At 37.9% G+C, this 15,269-nt stretch overlaps 1 protein-coding gene across 1 annotated transcript in view; it reads left to right on the forward strand.

Annotated features, from left to right (window-relative positions):
- Positions 1–233: 233 nt before the first annotated feature.
- Positions 234–15,269, forward strand: part of LOC104617723 (E3 ubiquitin-protein ligase UBR5-like) — a gene marked incomplete at both ends in the record, with an annotated part of 16,695 nt that continues 1,659 nt past the window's right edge. Inside the window, 17 exons of the mRNA XM_010283122.1 lie at positions 234–377; positions 473–584; positions 792–946; positions 1,851–2,048; positions 3,577–3,787; positions 4,421–4,465; positions 7,825–7,951; positions 9,448–9,599; positions 9,994–10,089; positions 10,532–10,655; positions 10,983–11,080; positions 11,972–12,120; positions 12,549–12,640; positions 13,599–13,745; positions 13,841–13,959; positions 14,040–14,166; positions 14,268–14,397. Coding sequence (XP_010281424.1) covers positions 234–377; positions 473–584; positions 792–946; positions 1,851–2,048; positions 3,577–3,787; positions 4,421–4,465; positions 7,825–7,951; positions 9,448–9,599; positions 9,994–10,089; positions 10,532–10,655; positions 10,983–11,080; positions 11,972–12,120; positions 12,549–12,640; positions 13,599–13,745; positions 13,841–13,959; positions 14,040–14,166; positions 14,268–14,397 — 2,226 coding nt within the window. The remainder of the gene's footprint in view (positions 378–472; positions 585–791; positions 947–1,850; positions 2,049–3,576; positions 3,788–4,420; positions 4,466–7,824; positions 7,952–9,447; positions 9,600–9,993; positions 10,090–10,531; positions 10,656–10,982; positions 11,081–11,971; positions 12,121–12,548; positions 12,641–13,598; positions 13,746–13,840; positions 13,960–14,039; positions 14,167–14,267; positions 14,398–15,269) is intronic.

A 15,269-nucleotide genomic window follows, 5' to 3' on the forward strand; every position in this document is an offset into this window, starting at 1 on the left:
GACCTTTGATCTGATCAGGGTGCCTATGAAGTCATTAAGAAATCCAAGTTTTCAAGATTTCAGTAATTTTAGCAAAATAACAAGGCTAATGACCAAGAGGTGTAGAATTTTATCACTGATTATTGTAACCTTTTTTCTTTTCCTGATAAAGTTCTGATTTATTTTGAAGCAAATCAACCTAAACAGTTTCTATTCGAAGTTTTTGGTAAAACTGTAATATGTTCTGCTTGTAGGTGCTAAAAGTTGATGGTGCTTACGTTGCTGTGAAATTTCCAGGCACCTCCAGTAATGCAAACTGTCAGAGCAGTTCTAATTCAGATCCTGATCCTTCTTCCCTTCTCCAAGACTGTAGGCTGCTCAGAATAGATGAACTGCAGGTATGTCTTTGTGAAACGCTGAGAAAACAACCAGTATTTTGAAATGTCAGCATGGTGTGCTTAATTGCATCTTAAAATTTTACATATGTTTTCAGGTTGTAAAAACTGGTGGAACTCCAAAAGTTCCTGACTGTTTTCAAAGGACACCTAAAAAGCTGTGTATTCCTGAAAAAACAGAGATCCTAGCAGTAAATGTAGATTCAAAAGGTAAGTAGACAGCTTATCCTGTGAGATACTCTGTTGGATTCTTTATTACCTGTCTCTCTTCCTAGTGGAAAACAACTGCTGTCAAATGAACATAAACACATGTTTCCATTGATATTAGTAATTACTTCAAAGTGCTTTAGTTAGGAGTTCTTCTACTGGATGCCATCAGTAAAAGACATTAACTCTTTTCTTTGTGTATCTTTGAAGGAGTGCATGCTGTTCTGAAAACTGGGAACTGGGTTCGGTACTGCATATTTGACCTTGCCACAGGAAAGGCTGAACAGGAAAATAATTTCCCTACTAGCAGCATTGCGTTCCTGGGACAGAATGAGAGAAGTGTTGCTATTTTTACAGCTGGACAGGTGCGTGGTTTTTCACCTCAATCATTTAACCTCACTACACTTCACTTTTGTCATCTTTGAATGGGATGGTACAGCCTTTTGTAAGGCTTTTCCAAAGACTGGCAAAGAAATAGTTCCTCAAATGGGTTATGAAAGATTTGCTGCTACCATTAATATTTTGAAGGCACAAGAGGAATAGCAATATAACTCACTTAAGCACTTCTAATAATCGTATTCAAATTCTACCTTGAATAAAAAAATTTAAAAGGGTGGGGGAACTTGACAGAGTAGTTCCTATGTTAGTGTAAACTTGTTATCTAGCTGTATTTGCAATTAGGTCAGATGAAAACCCACTCTTGAGAATAAATGGAAAAGTTAAAAAAACCCCTCTATTTGATGCTAAAAATAGTATATCGAGGTTTTGTGCAACTGTCCAATGTTAAGTATCTTATTTTATCTGATTATAGAGCTTGATTACACTGTGCAGGCATCCATGAGGAGGGCTGAGAAAAAAATTCTAAAACCATTTTAGTAACAAACACAATGTACTTTGCTTAGGACAGTTGGAGGAAACATTTTTGTCAAAAGAACTGAATTCAAATGTTTAATTTCAATATATTCAACTTCGGAGCGTTTAAGTAAGCTAAAAGTATAGGTACTATATGTTGGTAATGCTTCGTATTGAATGTATATCATAAAGAAGATACTTTTAATAGTATTTACTATGTTAAGCACATAGGCATTTGAGAAAGATTGTCTGCTGTCTTATGTTGTGCCACTTGTAATGATAAGAGACAACGGTGTAAATGAGAATATCAGGTAAACTGTTGTCATTGTTGTCAGTCAAGCAGAACTGGACCTTTTGGGAAGGATAATATTTATAAATTGTATCAACTTATTTATAAAACTTTTTTCCCAAATATAGGAATCTCCTATTATTCTTAGAGATGGAAATGGTACAATCTACCCAATGGCAAAAGATTGTATGGGTGGGATACGAGACCCTGACTGGCTTGATCTTCCACCTATTAGTAGTCTTGGAATGGGTGTTCACTCCTTAACAAATCTTCCTGCTAACTCGACCATCAAAAAGAAAGCTGCTATTATCATTATGGCTGTTGAGGTAAAATATTTTCTTTACTACAGAATTATGTGCTTTTTTCCTCTTGCTTTTATAAAGTTATGCTTAAATCAGCCTCATGTTTAGATACCAATTTGTATTTTCACTGTTTTAAAGAAACTAATTTCAACAGAAGATTCTCTTAGAAACATGAAAGCACAAACAAATTCAAGTAGTAAAGTGAGGAGGTGCATGGCTTCTGTATCAGGCTTTTAACTAGTAATATTTTTTTTTTTAGGCATTACTTTAAAAACTGTTATCTTCTTACGTATACTACCAGTATACAATTTTATTTTATGGATGCACAGTTTTTCTGAGGGATCCAACAATTTGTTTTCTTGTGAATGCAGTACTTTTCTACTTTTCTTTTTTTAATCTTCTATTTGGTCTATACATTAGGAAATTGAGTCAAGCAGATTTTTTTTTCACTTGAATCGCCTGTAGTCTGTACTCATCTGTGGTGCTGTATGAATTGTTCTGCTGTGAATTTATATATCATGCTTGTATAAACCCATCGGTGATTTGGTGCAGTTTAGTTAGCTCTGCTGTGTGCTATGCTGCCACCAGGAGGTATTTTGTACCTGTTAGACTGAGATTGATTTCACAGTGGAGTATTCCATCACTGTGGAAAAGCTTGTTATATATGGGTGAGCCTCCCAGACCTTCAACAGCTTCTATTTGTTCATTCCTCAGTGTGTATATTGCTTGTTTAAAACAAATACTTAGAAGCTAGTTAATGTAGTAGACTCCTTAGTTTTTTCAGTTGTACCACTTTTCCCATGTTACATGCATGCGGGAGAAGGATGGACTTCACAACTCTATGAGAGTTATATTCCGAAGCCGTTTATTGTCTTGTCTGACTCCAATATATATCATAATTTTCGCTTAGTCACTGCGCACACACTCATGATTGGTTACAACTTGTTACACACACTATTGCAATTGGCTATATACAAAATATCACGCACTGTCCACGCGCCCCTCACACAGTCAGGATTGCTGCTTGCAGGTGTTCCTGTTTTCCTCGCTTCTTCTTAGTTGTTTACCACAGCTCCTTCTCCTCAAGGCCGAGCCGTGCAGATATCCAGCTGTTTACCCGCTTCTCAATGCCACAGCTCCTTCTCCTTAAGGTTGAGCCGCGCAGATCAACGCTACAGCTCCTTCTCCTTAAGGTCGAGCCATGCAGGGTGATCCCAACACATGCAGATTACTTCTATTTCATGGCTACCTTAAGAACGCAGCTATGAAGCCAAAGGCATACTTTTGTGAGCCTGATAGCTTCTGCTGCTTAAGCCTCTCCTTTCCTTTAACTTGTCTGTGCCTGAATGTGTGCTGTTTTCTGTTATTAACAGTGCTGTAATTGAGATGATGCGTATTCTCAACAGTTCCTGCATTGACTTCCAGCCAATGCTCTTCTAGATTTAAACCTTTCTATTAATTTAAAAAATGGAAAACTAAAAGTACTTAGGAAAGTTGAATGTCTGCCTTTTGTGTTTTACATTGTTAAAATATTTCATTCTTTTGAGTACAGAAACAAACTTTAATGCAGCACATTCTCCGATGTGACTATGAGGCTTGCAGACAATACCTGATGAATCTTGAACAAGCAGTTGTCTTGGATCAGAATCCACAAATGCTGCAGACGTTCCTTGGCCATAGATGTGATGGAAACCGCAATATTCTGCATGCTTGTGTGTCTGTATGCTTTCCAACCAGCAACAAAGAAACAAAAGAGGAAGAGGGTGAGCTCAACAATATAATGAAAATACTTTGAAAATGAACTTCTTATGCCTTTTCAAGAACATTTGAAATAAAGGCTGCATTCTACATATATGGGTGTCTTAAAATTTAGTACCTAGAATGTGCCCTAGCCTTTCGAAGGTGCTGAGACAACATTTTTATTACTCTCATAAGGATTTATAAGAATTCAATAGTTAAGAATACTAAGCTGTTTTTATTGATTGTAAAAGATAAACTTTTCACATCTGCATGCTAATTTTAGAGGAAAACAAGTATTTTTCCACCTTTATATCACTACTATCCCCATTATATCACTAGTAAACTTTTAGGAGAAATGGTATTTAATATTTTTCAAGTGTTATAGTGTACGTTAATGCCTCCAATAAGAAATGCCACTTGCAGTTGACAGGTATCAAGAAATGTGAAAGAATGACCTTCTGTTAATGCCAGTTACTGACACAATTTAAAAATTTCTATTAAATACTGTTATGTAAAAAGTATGTTAACAGAACAAGGTTGCTAAGTCAAGCACTCAAAAATTAGGAAATGCCAGAATTAAGTTTACCCATGTGCTATACATGGGTATGCATTGTGAAATGGTCTTTAATTACACCGTCATACTATTTTTTCCACAGGACTACCTCATTCAGTGCACAAGATGGACGGTGCTCACCGAATGGGTAGCTATTGAATATTTCTTTTTATCCTCATCATTCAGTGTGTGGCCCCATTCCTTAAGATTGCACACCATACAAACCCTGCACTGAATAATGAATGAACTTCCTTGTGGGATTTTTGTATGGTGCTCTCATTGAATTTTAGTCATTTATAGACCTTAATTGTTCCTCATATCCCTATTTATAAAATGGGGGTAATGCTACAGCTTTCTTATCTCTTGAAGGTATGATAGCTTGAAGTTTTTCTGTATTCAAAGCTATTAACTAATTTTGAGGGTTCTGTTTGAGAAGCCTAGGGCCTGATCTTTTTTTTTTTTTTTGAGTAGTGTTCTTTCAAAACGCTTTATTCTAGAGCTGGATTAATAGTTGTTTTGTGAATGTTAGTTATTTCTGTGAGTCAGGAACCTTTTAGGTGTCCAGAAATGAGTAAAATGTATCATAATCATCTGTAAAAACTTGTTTCACAAAGTTCTGTGTGCTGTTAGATGTGGCAGAAGTATGTTCCAGTTCTCCAAAGTGGTGTTCAGTGGCATTAAGCACAAGACAATGCTTCCCCTGCTCCTTGCCAAGCTGTTGCTGCCTTACTACACACCTTCCAAATGTTGCAGCAAACAAGGCATAAACAGCTTGCTCGTTGTACAACCTTTCATCTTTAGTGTGTCGTCCATCCTGTGCACTGATTGAGGCAGGGGTCTTCTTGTGGGGGGAGGGAACAAAAAAACCAAAACAAAAAAACAATCCAAAACAAACAAACAAAACCCAACTGTGTAACTGAAGATTGTTTTACTCTAAGCACACAAGGAAGCTGAAATAAGGATGCATGGGCAAACTTAATTTGACTTTTGCGAATTTGAGTGCTTGTCTTTGCAACCTTGACATTTTTTCAGTAACTTCATTTGGATGTAATTTAACTTTCTGAAAAATGAAAAACATGAACCTGATAGACTTTTAACACCCCTCTGCCTCTCTCTTTCCCCTCAGAAAATTTGTTTTAAAAGGGGATTCATATCTTTAGATTCAAATCACATTCACCTTCCACTGTAACTGTTAGCGATGGGTATTAGGACAAGCTTACTTTCTGTACATCATCTGGAGGGCAGTGGTGACTAATGTTACTGTCTGTAAGTCATCTGTTAAACTGTAAAAGAAGTTTGATTTAGGAGTAAAGGCTTCAATTCCAGACTCCAGACAAGATGTTCCTTAACAATTACAGAACATACTGCCCCTTCCCAGCTAGTACCTGCCTGAGATCCTTCACTTTTCTTCATAAGATTTCTCCTTAAGTGCTGGAAAGGGAATATTGAGGGCAGGGATAAACCTTTTTTTTGGTCTCAGATCCTGTGCTTAGTTTCACCATAGCTCCTGCAGCACTGGATAAATGAATTGCAGGAAAAATGTCCCAGACCTGCAAAGCTGGGGAAAGGTTGTTGTGTTTCTCTGTGATTTCATATCTCCTCAGTCTCACCAATAGAAAGGATCTTGGAACAAGACCGGTCCAAAAGAAATGTCCAAAGCATGTGAAATCATTAAAAAGTTATGATACTAAATTTTAGATAACCTTAGTTTGTAGGTCTTCAGTAAAGTTGTTTTTCTAGAGATTTGGGATAGATTTCATTAGACAACAGAACAGCAAATTAGCCTTAGAACCAGGACATTTACAATTGATGGGTCTCCAGAAATGAATACTAACTTCACAAGTGCAACAGGAAAAATTCAGTTACAGTTTACTGTGGGTCCAAGAATAGATTAAATCTCTCTGGCAGAGAACAGTTGTGTTGCTTTGTATTGCTTGAGGGATCACTGTCAAGAGCTGTGACCCTCTGTGTGAGGGACCCAGACTGTTATGGGTCATGAGTTAAAAGAACTAGTGGATATTAGAAAGGAGTACAGCACAAATACAATGGCAATTCATTTATAGGTCAACTAGTACAGAACTAGGGGCACAAGAGTAATACTTGCTAAGTGCTTGATAGTTGTCTGCTGTGGGTAGTCGGTGATTTTTGGCTAAGAAACCTGAACGTGCTTGAGAACAAGCAAAACTTTGCTACTTCAGGTAGTGTTGAGTAGAAAGATCTAAAGAATAAACATACGATAAAAGCTGACAAACACCATCAAATTACCTTATTCTGTGAACTCAAAGGTATTAATAGTACATTCTTGTTTAAAAAAAAAAGGGGAGTGGGGGGGGAATTATTCAGGTCTTAGTACTGCCAGCGGAGAAAATATGTGTGCAGAGGATGATGACTGTCAGTTTGAAAAGCCTTTAAATGGAAAGTGAGCACTAGCCATAACAACTTTGGGATGTATCCCAAAAGAACAATTGGAGTCACTTTAAGGAATTATTTTTCTTTTTTCAGAAATATACCTTTTTTTTCTAGTTTGTACAAAAAATTGCCTTTCATTCTGAAAGGAAAATTACCTCTTTCCTGGCCTGTATCATGCTGAAAGTCGCTTCTCTTTGAGTTCTTTCTGGATCCATGGCTGTAGTGATTCATAATTTGCTATGTAGTGGCTATGTGATCCTTTAATTGTCAGTAGCTCCTAAAGAAGCAATGACTGTTATTCTGTGCAGACCTTGTACAGCTGACTGTACCGTTTTATCTGTGTATTTATCTTGCAGAAAAATACATGTTAGGTCTTTGATACAGTTGGCTGCTTCAAGTTGTACTGTAACTATATAACTAGGCAATTTTTTATATTCTGTATAGCACTTGGCACAATTCAGTCCTCGTTATGACTAGGACCTTTAGGTGTATGGTGCTTAGGGTTTTAGATGTTAGAAGAAATGCTCATTATTTCTCATGTAAACTGATCTTATGCTATCTTTTTATACTCATAACAGTTTTCCTAAGCATGCTCATAAGTGGAGTGTGTATCTTACAAGCCCACAACTTTGCATTGTTGTTCATATCTGTTCATTGTGAAGTGTGGGGTTTTGTGGATGGGGCGTGGGTGTTTTGTGGGGGTTTTTGGTGGGGTTTTTTTTGTGTTGGTCTGGATTTTTTGTTGTTGTTGTCATTACTTTTGAAGCCTTGACTCGGCAAGTGTCTGGAATCAGCTACATGCTAGGTCCTTGTCTCTTGATGATCCTGAAAACTGAAAGCTTGTTCTGGAATTTGAGTGCCTTGAATATCCTTCCTTGATGGCCTTTTAGAAACCAAACCCTGTCAGAATCATGGTTAAGGTCCTCCAAAACAAAAATTTGTAATGAATCTACTCTGTCCCTCTAAATCTCTTAACAAAAAAAAAAAAAAAAAGAGTGCAGGGAACATTTCATGATTAGTGACATTTCATAGTTTATACTCCTTCCTTATTTTTTCCCAAGTGAAATTTTGGCACTAATACTTTTCTTGATTCTTCAGAAGCAGAGCGCTCTGAAAGGAATACATTTGCTGAAAGGCTCTCGGCTGTGGAAGCTATTGCGAATGCAATCTCCGTTGTGTCAAGTAATGGTCCAGGAAATCGGGCAGGATCATCAAGCAGCAGAAGGTAAACTGACTAACACTTTTATCTTGTTTTCTGTATGTTGATTTCCGTATTAATTACCAATCTTTTACTAATTCTTTTCTTCAGTCTCGTTTAAGAATGGGATCCATTGTTAGTTTAAAGTCAGATTTAACTTCTTCAAGTACCAAACTAGACCTCTAGTGTTTTTTTTAAAGGCTTTTCTGGTGTGAGAACTAGAAGTGGGATATTTCTAAACTAATTCTGTTTTCTGGGGTTGGGGCATTGTCTTCTCAGTTGTAAAGTGGAAACACTCCTTGTGGGGAAAGGGAATTTGAGGGTAAGCTCTAGTGCTCTTTACCAAGGCAAATTAAGTACCACAGAAGTACTATAATAGTGCCCAGCCATGTTCTTTTAAGAGAATGTCTGAGGGAGGTGTGGTCACTTAGGCAGATAAATAATACTGAGATCAACATAACAACAGTGGGGAAGAACTTAAGTTATTTCTTTTTATCCGAAGCAATCATTGTTATAGTGGGAGTCCTTTGTATCAAGGTGGCTCAATAGGATAGGTTTCTGACCCTGCCAGAATCCTAATTTCTGTTGACATTTATGTTCTTCCTCTTTCCATGATGGTAACTGAGTGGTGCTCATGTCAAGAGAATTTGACAGTGCCTGTACTGAGTTCTAGACAGTTCAGAGCACTGGATGAGGACATAGTACAATTTTTTTACTTAGCTCTGTAGTCCAAGCAATTGACACAAAATCGTGTCTTTACTCTTCCCAAGCTACAGTCCTCGTCACGGTGATCTTTTTGATATGGGAGATAAGGGTAAGGGTTGAAGCTTCCCTCCTTCTGTAGGAGGGAATTCTGTAGGAGACATTACTTTTAAGAGGAAGTGCATTTAAAAAAAAAAAAAGGAAACAATCTTCATGTTTGTACCTCTTTCTTTGTATCATGCTGAGTTCTTTGGCTTCTACGTTATTCCTACCACCTTTCCCTCTAGTAAGATGACACAGAATTCCTTGAAATTGTTTACTGACTGTCCTTAGGAAAGCAGTACTTCATGTTAAATAACTTTAAATGAGTAACCCCTATCAAAAATTTCTTTTCAAACCCTATTTTTATTCTTTCATCAACCTCTTTTTGCAGTTAGATTTTAAAAAACAGCAGCAATGAGAGCAAATCCTTGCACAAACTTAACACGCCTGGTAATGAGTTTGGGGTAAAAGCAATGTCAAATAGTGGTAATAATGCCCATCAGCTGCTGCTCCCTGCAAGAGGCAGTGCTGTGGTGACTAGGGATGTGTTCTGGGCTCAAATCTGTTTTGATGCGTTGCTGTCTGACTCTTCTTCAAAGGCCATTATATTCTGTTGCAACAAAATGGAATACAGGAATGAAAAATACCTCTTTGCTCATTCTTATTAAGAAAAATGGAGATAAGATTTTGGTTTCCTTTTTCAGTGTGAAATTCTGCTTTAAAATGCTCTAATTATGAATGAAAACGAGATCGTATTTTTACTTTGGTTTTGTGTTCAGTTTGAGATTAAGGGAAATGATGAGAAGATCCTTGAGAGCTGCTGGGTTGGGCAGACATGAAGCTGGTGCTTCATCAAGTGATCACCAGGACCCAGTTTCTCCACCAATAGCTCCTCCCAGCTGGGTTCCAGATCCTCCTGCAATGGATCCGGGTAAGTCTGCTCATGTATCACATTAGACTGTAGAATGAGAGATTTAATAAAGGAACTGGTGGTTTTTAAGGTGAATCACTTTGGTTTCAGCGTGAGACTAAAATACCTAATGTCACTGAGGTAGCAAGAGGTCATTGTGGTACATTAAGAGTTTACTGAAGACTTAACAGTTGTATTTAAATCCAGTATGTGTCTTTTTAACGCTGGTGTCAAACTTCTGTGAACTGTGTTTTGTAATGTTGTTACATTACTAATCTAGGAATGTTGCCATTTGTAGGAAAGAGTACCAATTAAATACAGAAAACCTGCAGTGTAGTAGACGTTGCAGAAAGAGCATGTTGTTAGGGATGTTTTTATGTATTGATATACATCCTGCTGTTCTGTTTACTGAAAGATGGTGACATTGATTTTATCCTGGCCCCCGCTGTGGGATCTCTTACCACAGCAGCGACTGGCACCAGCCAAGGACCTAGCACCTCCACGATACCAGGTGAGGACATACTGCTTATCTGATCATGCTTTAGAAGGAAAACGATCTCAAAAGCTGTCTTTGCTTGCACAGACTTTCTGTATATGAAAATGCCTCTTATCAGATGAAGATTGGATTGAAGCAGAATTTCACAAGTGTGCAGAAAGTAAATGAAGCACCATACTGTGTTTTATGTAAAAATTATTTTTTACTTGGGGAGGGAGTGACAAATATGTAAAAAGATGGTAATCAGTATGAAATTGGGATTACTGTCTGTATTTCAGAATGTAATTTGGAACTGAAATTTACAGTACTTCAGTGAAATGTTACTGAAACTGGCAAACCACTGAATAGTCAAGCTACTGGTTAATCACCCCGATGAAACATTGAATTATTTGCTTTTAATAGGTAGTCATTTTTTGAGGAAAACTGTTTTCTCGGCAATTTTTTTTTCTCATTACAGGTCCTTCTACCGAACCATCTGTAGTGGAATCAAAGGATCGGAAGGCAAATGCTCATTTCATACTGAAATTACTGTGTGATAGTGTTGTTTTACAACCTTATCTTCGAGAATTGCTGTCAGCTAAGTAAGAATTTTCATATGAATTCTCACTATCCTTTGTAATGTTGTATCACCTGAAATTTACTACATAGAAGCCCTTTTAAAAAGGTTATTTAAAGGCGCATTAGTTAAAATGGAGACTGTTAGAATAGTGGCTGTGTTTGTGTCCTGCCATCCCTTAATTAGGTCTATTTCACAGAAGTAAAACAAATTGATGAGTGCTTATTCACTCTGTGGTTTATCAGATAGCAGTGCTAAGTTTTCATATATTTGTTTCCTATCTCTCCTGTTATAACAAAAAAATTCAGTGCGTTTTAACTTGTCTGTTGCTTTGTTGTTTTTTTTTCCCTAGGGATGCAAGAGGCATGACACCATTTATGTCAGCAGTTAGCGGCCGGGCATATCCTGCTGCAATTACAATTCTAGAAACTGCACAGAAAATTGCTAAAGGTACACCAGTTTCAGGAATTATTAGTGTGTGGTTTCCTTCTAAACTCTGGCATATGTGCAAATTCATTATTAACAGTGCGCCTTTTTTTTTTTTTTTTGCTCATGTACTTGAGCAACTGGCGATGGTGGTAACATCTCGTTCCAAAACACTGTATATTGCTGCATGTTTTGGAAATTTTGCTTTTGTGGAGTATCTCCCTCTTTGTAGTGTGCATATTATGATAAATTTCTATGAATTATTGCTTTTGTGTTCTTTATAGTCTTCTCAGCATTTCATTGCTTTACAGACATCAGTGGATTAAGGTACTATTTTTCAGTAGCACAAAGGTATTGCTGGGGACGTCTTTCTTTGAATTGGGAAAAAATGGTATGATAAAGTAGTATGCCAAGCTAAATCCTGTTCCTGAAAAGACTTCTATACAAACACATGTTTTGTGACTCTCTTTCAATGTTGGTATTTAATTGTTTAAGACAAATACGTGAAGTTGAACTTAAGGAGAAAATTAAGCAGATTAGAACTGTGGTGTGACACAGTCTATAGGCCTGTGTGTATTCCGTATAAGAATGTTGCCCATAAATTATTTTTTAGTCCTTCAAAATGGTCATCCACTGACTTGATTAGAATATCAGTGAATTTAAAACTGGGGAAGAGTTTGTGGTTGTATTTTTCTGTCAGGAATTTGCAGCACCTTCTAAAGGAAGTATCTGTAATGTGACAAGCAGAAAGCCTTCTCAAAAAACTGACAGAGACTTTATTGTAACTTCTAATTCTGTATGGGATTTTGTAATGGCAAGTGTCTGTCAAGTATGGGTTCTGTTGGTGTTTTTTGGGGGGTTTGGTGGCGGTTTTTTTTGGTTGCTTTTAACACTGGTATTCTATTTTTATTTTAGCTGAAGCAACTTCCAGTGAAAAAGAAGATGATGTGTTTATGGGAATGGTTTGTCCTTCTGGTACAAATCCAGATGACTCTCCTTTGTATGTTTTGTGTTGCAATGATACATGCAGTTTTACGTGGACTGGTGCAGAACATATTAACCAAGTAAGGCTTTTTCTGGTCATTTAAAGTAAACAGGAATGTGTTTCAGATGTGTATTGTGTTAGTCTACTAATCTAATTTTTAAATTATTAAAGTTGCATTGTTTTAATTACTGTAACTTTTAAGTCTGGTATAGTTATTGCCTACCATAATTGCTTTGTACTCTCAAAGCTGGCTGTCTTGGTCAGAATATGGCTCTTTATGGGTGTGGCTTTTCCCCTCTGGCCAGCTTTGGCAAAAATTTTGATGGAAACAACTCTTCGAAAATACTGAATATTCTAACAACGAAGTTTCACTTTCTAGAATTGACTTATCTCTAAGAGAAGGCATCAGTCTGAACAACTGCAATTTTATTGTAACCTGAACTGCTGTGAGATTGCAAGTACTGTAGGGAGAAAAATATGAATAATATTTTTGGTAAATTTTTTTAGGATATATTTGAATGCCGAACATGTGGCCTATTGGAATCTCTTTGTTGTTGCACAGAATGTGCAAGGGTCTGTCACAAAGGACATGACTGCAAGTAAGTATTGTCTTCTCTTTCTTATAACTAAATCAATGTTTTGTGGCTTCATTTGTTCACTGATAGTTAAGAGGATTTTTCCCTTGGTTGAAGTGTTCGAATATTAGAGAACAGAAGATTAATAAAATATATTTAAAATATCTTCTTTTTCTTCTGTTCTGTGAGGTTTATTTTATGGGTCAGAATTGAACGAGTGGCCTGAAGCAGTATTGTACTTTTAACTTTGTATCATTTAGAGTAAATGAGTAATTCTAACACCCTCAAAGTGCTTAACATTCGAAGAATAATGTATCTAAATAATACCATGTTTTCATTTTGGGTGCCTCCAGGAGTTTTCTGAAGCCAGTGAATTCTGATGAAAGGTCATTCTTGCAAACTTTTAGAAAGAAGTGTAGCATATTAATGTCTAAGATCAAGTGTAATAAAAATGAAAAGAGAGCAAGCAGTCAAATGAACAGTCAAGATGTCTCTTATCAACCTGTCCAAAGCTTTGAAGCTGCAGACGTTTTGTGCCACTGTTACAGGGTGTAAATGTTACAGTATTAATATTGTAGCTATAGTAAGCTAATAGATACAGTTATAAAGATATTCTCAGCATTGTAACAATTGCTGAGATTTTACTGTGTGTCATGAGGATTTCCAACTTAACTTTCATGACTGGAGGCTATGTTGAGGAAGAATAAATGGTCTTGGATGAGTTTTACTAAGGCACTATGAAAAGCTCTACACTGAAACTGCACTCTTAAAATGAGCATAGGAAATGAGAAGAGCAAATGTCAAGTGTTGCCACATATAAACTCTGCATTTCTTTTTTAAGCTAGGTTTTGGCATCTTGCTGCTATAGTAAAGAAAATACTAGCAAGGATATTAATGTGTACACTAACACTCTCAGCCTGTGTAGAAAATATTTGGTATATTACTGAACAGTGTTGCAGCTCACCTTTTCTATTTCTTGTAGGCTCAAACGAACATCTCCAACAGCCTACTGTGATTGCTGGGAAAAGTGCAAGTGCAAAACACTAATTGCTGGACAAAAGTCTGCTCGCCTTGATCTCCTTTACCGCCTGCTTACCACCACAAATCTTGTTACCATGCCAAATAGCAGGCAAGTTCATATTTGCGATGACATGGGCAGAACAATTTTTATTATTTTTAAATATGTGGTATATCATATATCCACTAATAAAATTTTTATTACAGGGGAGAACATTTGCTGCTGTTTTTAGTACAGACAGTTGCCAGGCAAACTGTGGAACACTGCCAGTACAGACCACCTAGAATTAGGGAAGATCGTAATCGTAAAACTGCAAATCCTGAAGGTAAGAACTGTTTCACTGAAATAAGTGTCAAATTCCATATTTCAGTACATCTTTCTTATATTGCTTTTTTGTCTCTTTAGACTCTGATATGCCTGATCATGATTTAGAACCTCCTCGTTTTGCCCAGCTTGCTTTGGAACGTGTTTTGCAGGACTGGAATGCACTGAAGTCCATGATCATGTTTGGCTCCCAGGAAAATAAAGACCCGTGTGTATTTACACATAGTTGTCAATGTGTAAGTTTGATCTAATATTTGAGACCTGCTGACTTACACAAAATTTATTTCCTTTCTTTTTGTTTTTTCCAAGTCTTAGTGCAAGCAGTAGGATAGGTCATCTTCTGCCTGAAGAACAAGTTTACCTTAATCAGCAAAGTGGAACTATCCGCTTGGACTGTTTTACGCACTGCCTTATTGTCAAGTGTACAGCAGACATTTTGGTAAGCACTCTTAGCCATGTTTTACACAGATTTTCTGAATAATGTGATATTATAGTGTATCTCAGGTGACATGCTTGGAGACTAATTTGAGAATAACTTGGAGTTAGTTGTGTTTTTGTGAATTTACACTGTTATGACTGTGTGGTGGGTTGACCCTGGCTGGGTGGCAGGTGCCCACCAAAGCTGCTCTATCACTCCACTCCCCAGCTGGGCGGGGAAGAGAAAGTATAATGAGAAGCTTGTGGATCAAGATAAGGACAGGGAGAGATCATTCAGCAATTGCCATCACAGGCAAAACAGACTCAACTTGGGAGAATTAGTTTAATTAATTACCAGTCAAGTCAGAGTAGGGTAACGAGAAATAAAACCAAATCTTAAAATACTTCTCCCCCACCCCTCCCTTCTTCCTGGGCTCAACTTCACTCCCTGTTTGTCTCCCTCCTCCCCACCAGTGGCACAGAGGGACGGGGAATGGGGCATGTCGTCTCTGCTGCTCCTTCCTCCTCAGGGGGAGGACTCCTCACACTCTGCCCCTGCTCCAGCATGGGGTCCCTCCCACGGGAGACAGTCCTCCACGGACTTCTCCAGTGTGAGTTCTTCCCACAGACTGCAGTCCTTCATGAACTGCTCCAGCCTGGGTCCCTTCCACGGGGTGCCATCCTTCAGGAACAGACTGCTCCAGCGTGGGTCGCCCACGGGGCCACAGGTCCTGCCAGGAGCTTGCTCCAGTGTGGGCTGCCCATGGGGTCACAGCCTCCTTTGGACATCCCCCTGCTCTGGTGTGGGGTCCTCCCCGGGCTGCAGGTGGAGATCTGCTCCAGCGTGGAGCTCCATGGGCTGCAGGGAGCAGCCTGCTCCACCATGGTCGTCAC

Source organism: Phaethon lepturus, unplaced genomic scaffold (assembly GCF_000687285.1).
Source record: "Phaethon lepturus isolate BGI_N335 unplaced genomic scaffold, ASM68728v1 scaffold56832, whole genome shotgun sequence".
In the NCBI taxonomy this organism is placed as follows: domain Eukaryota; kingdom Metazoa; phylum Chordata; class Aves; order Phaethontiformes; family Phaethontidae; genus Phaethon; species Phaethon lepturus.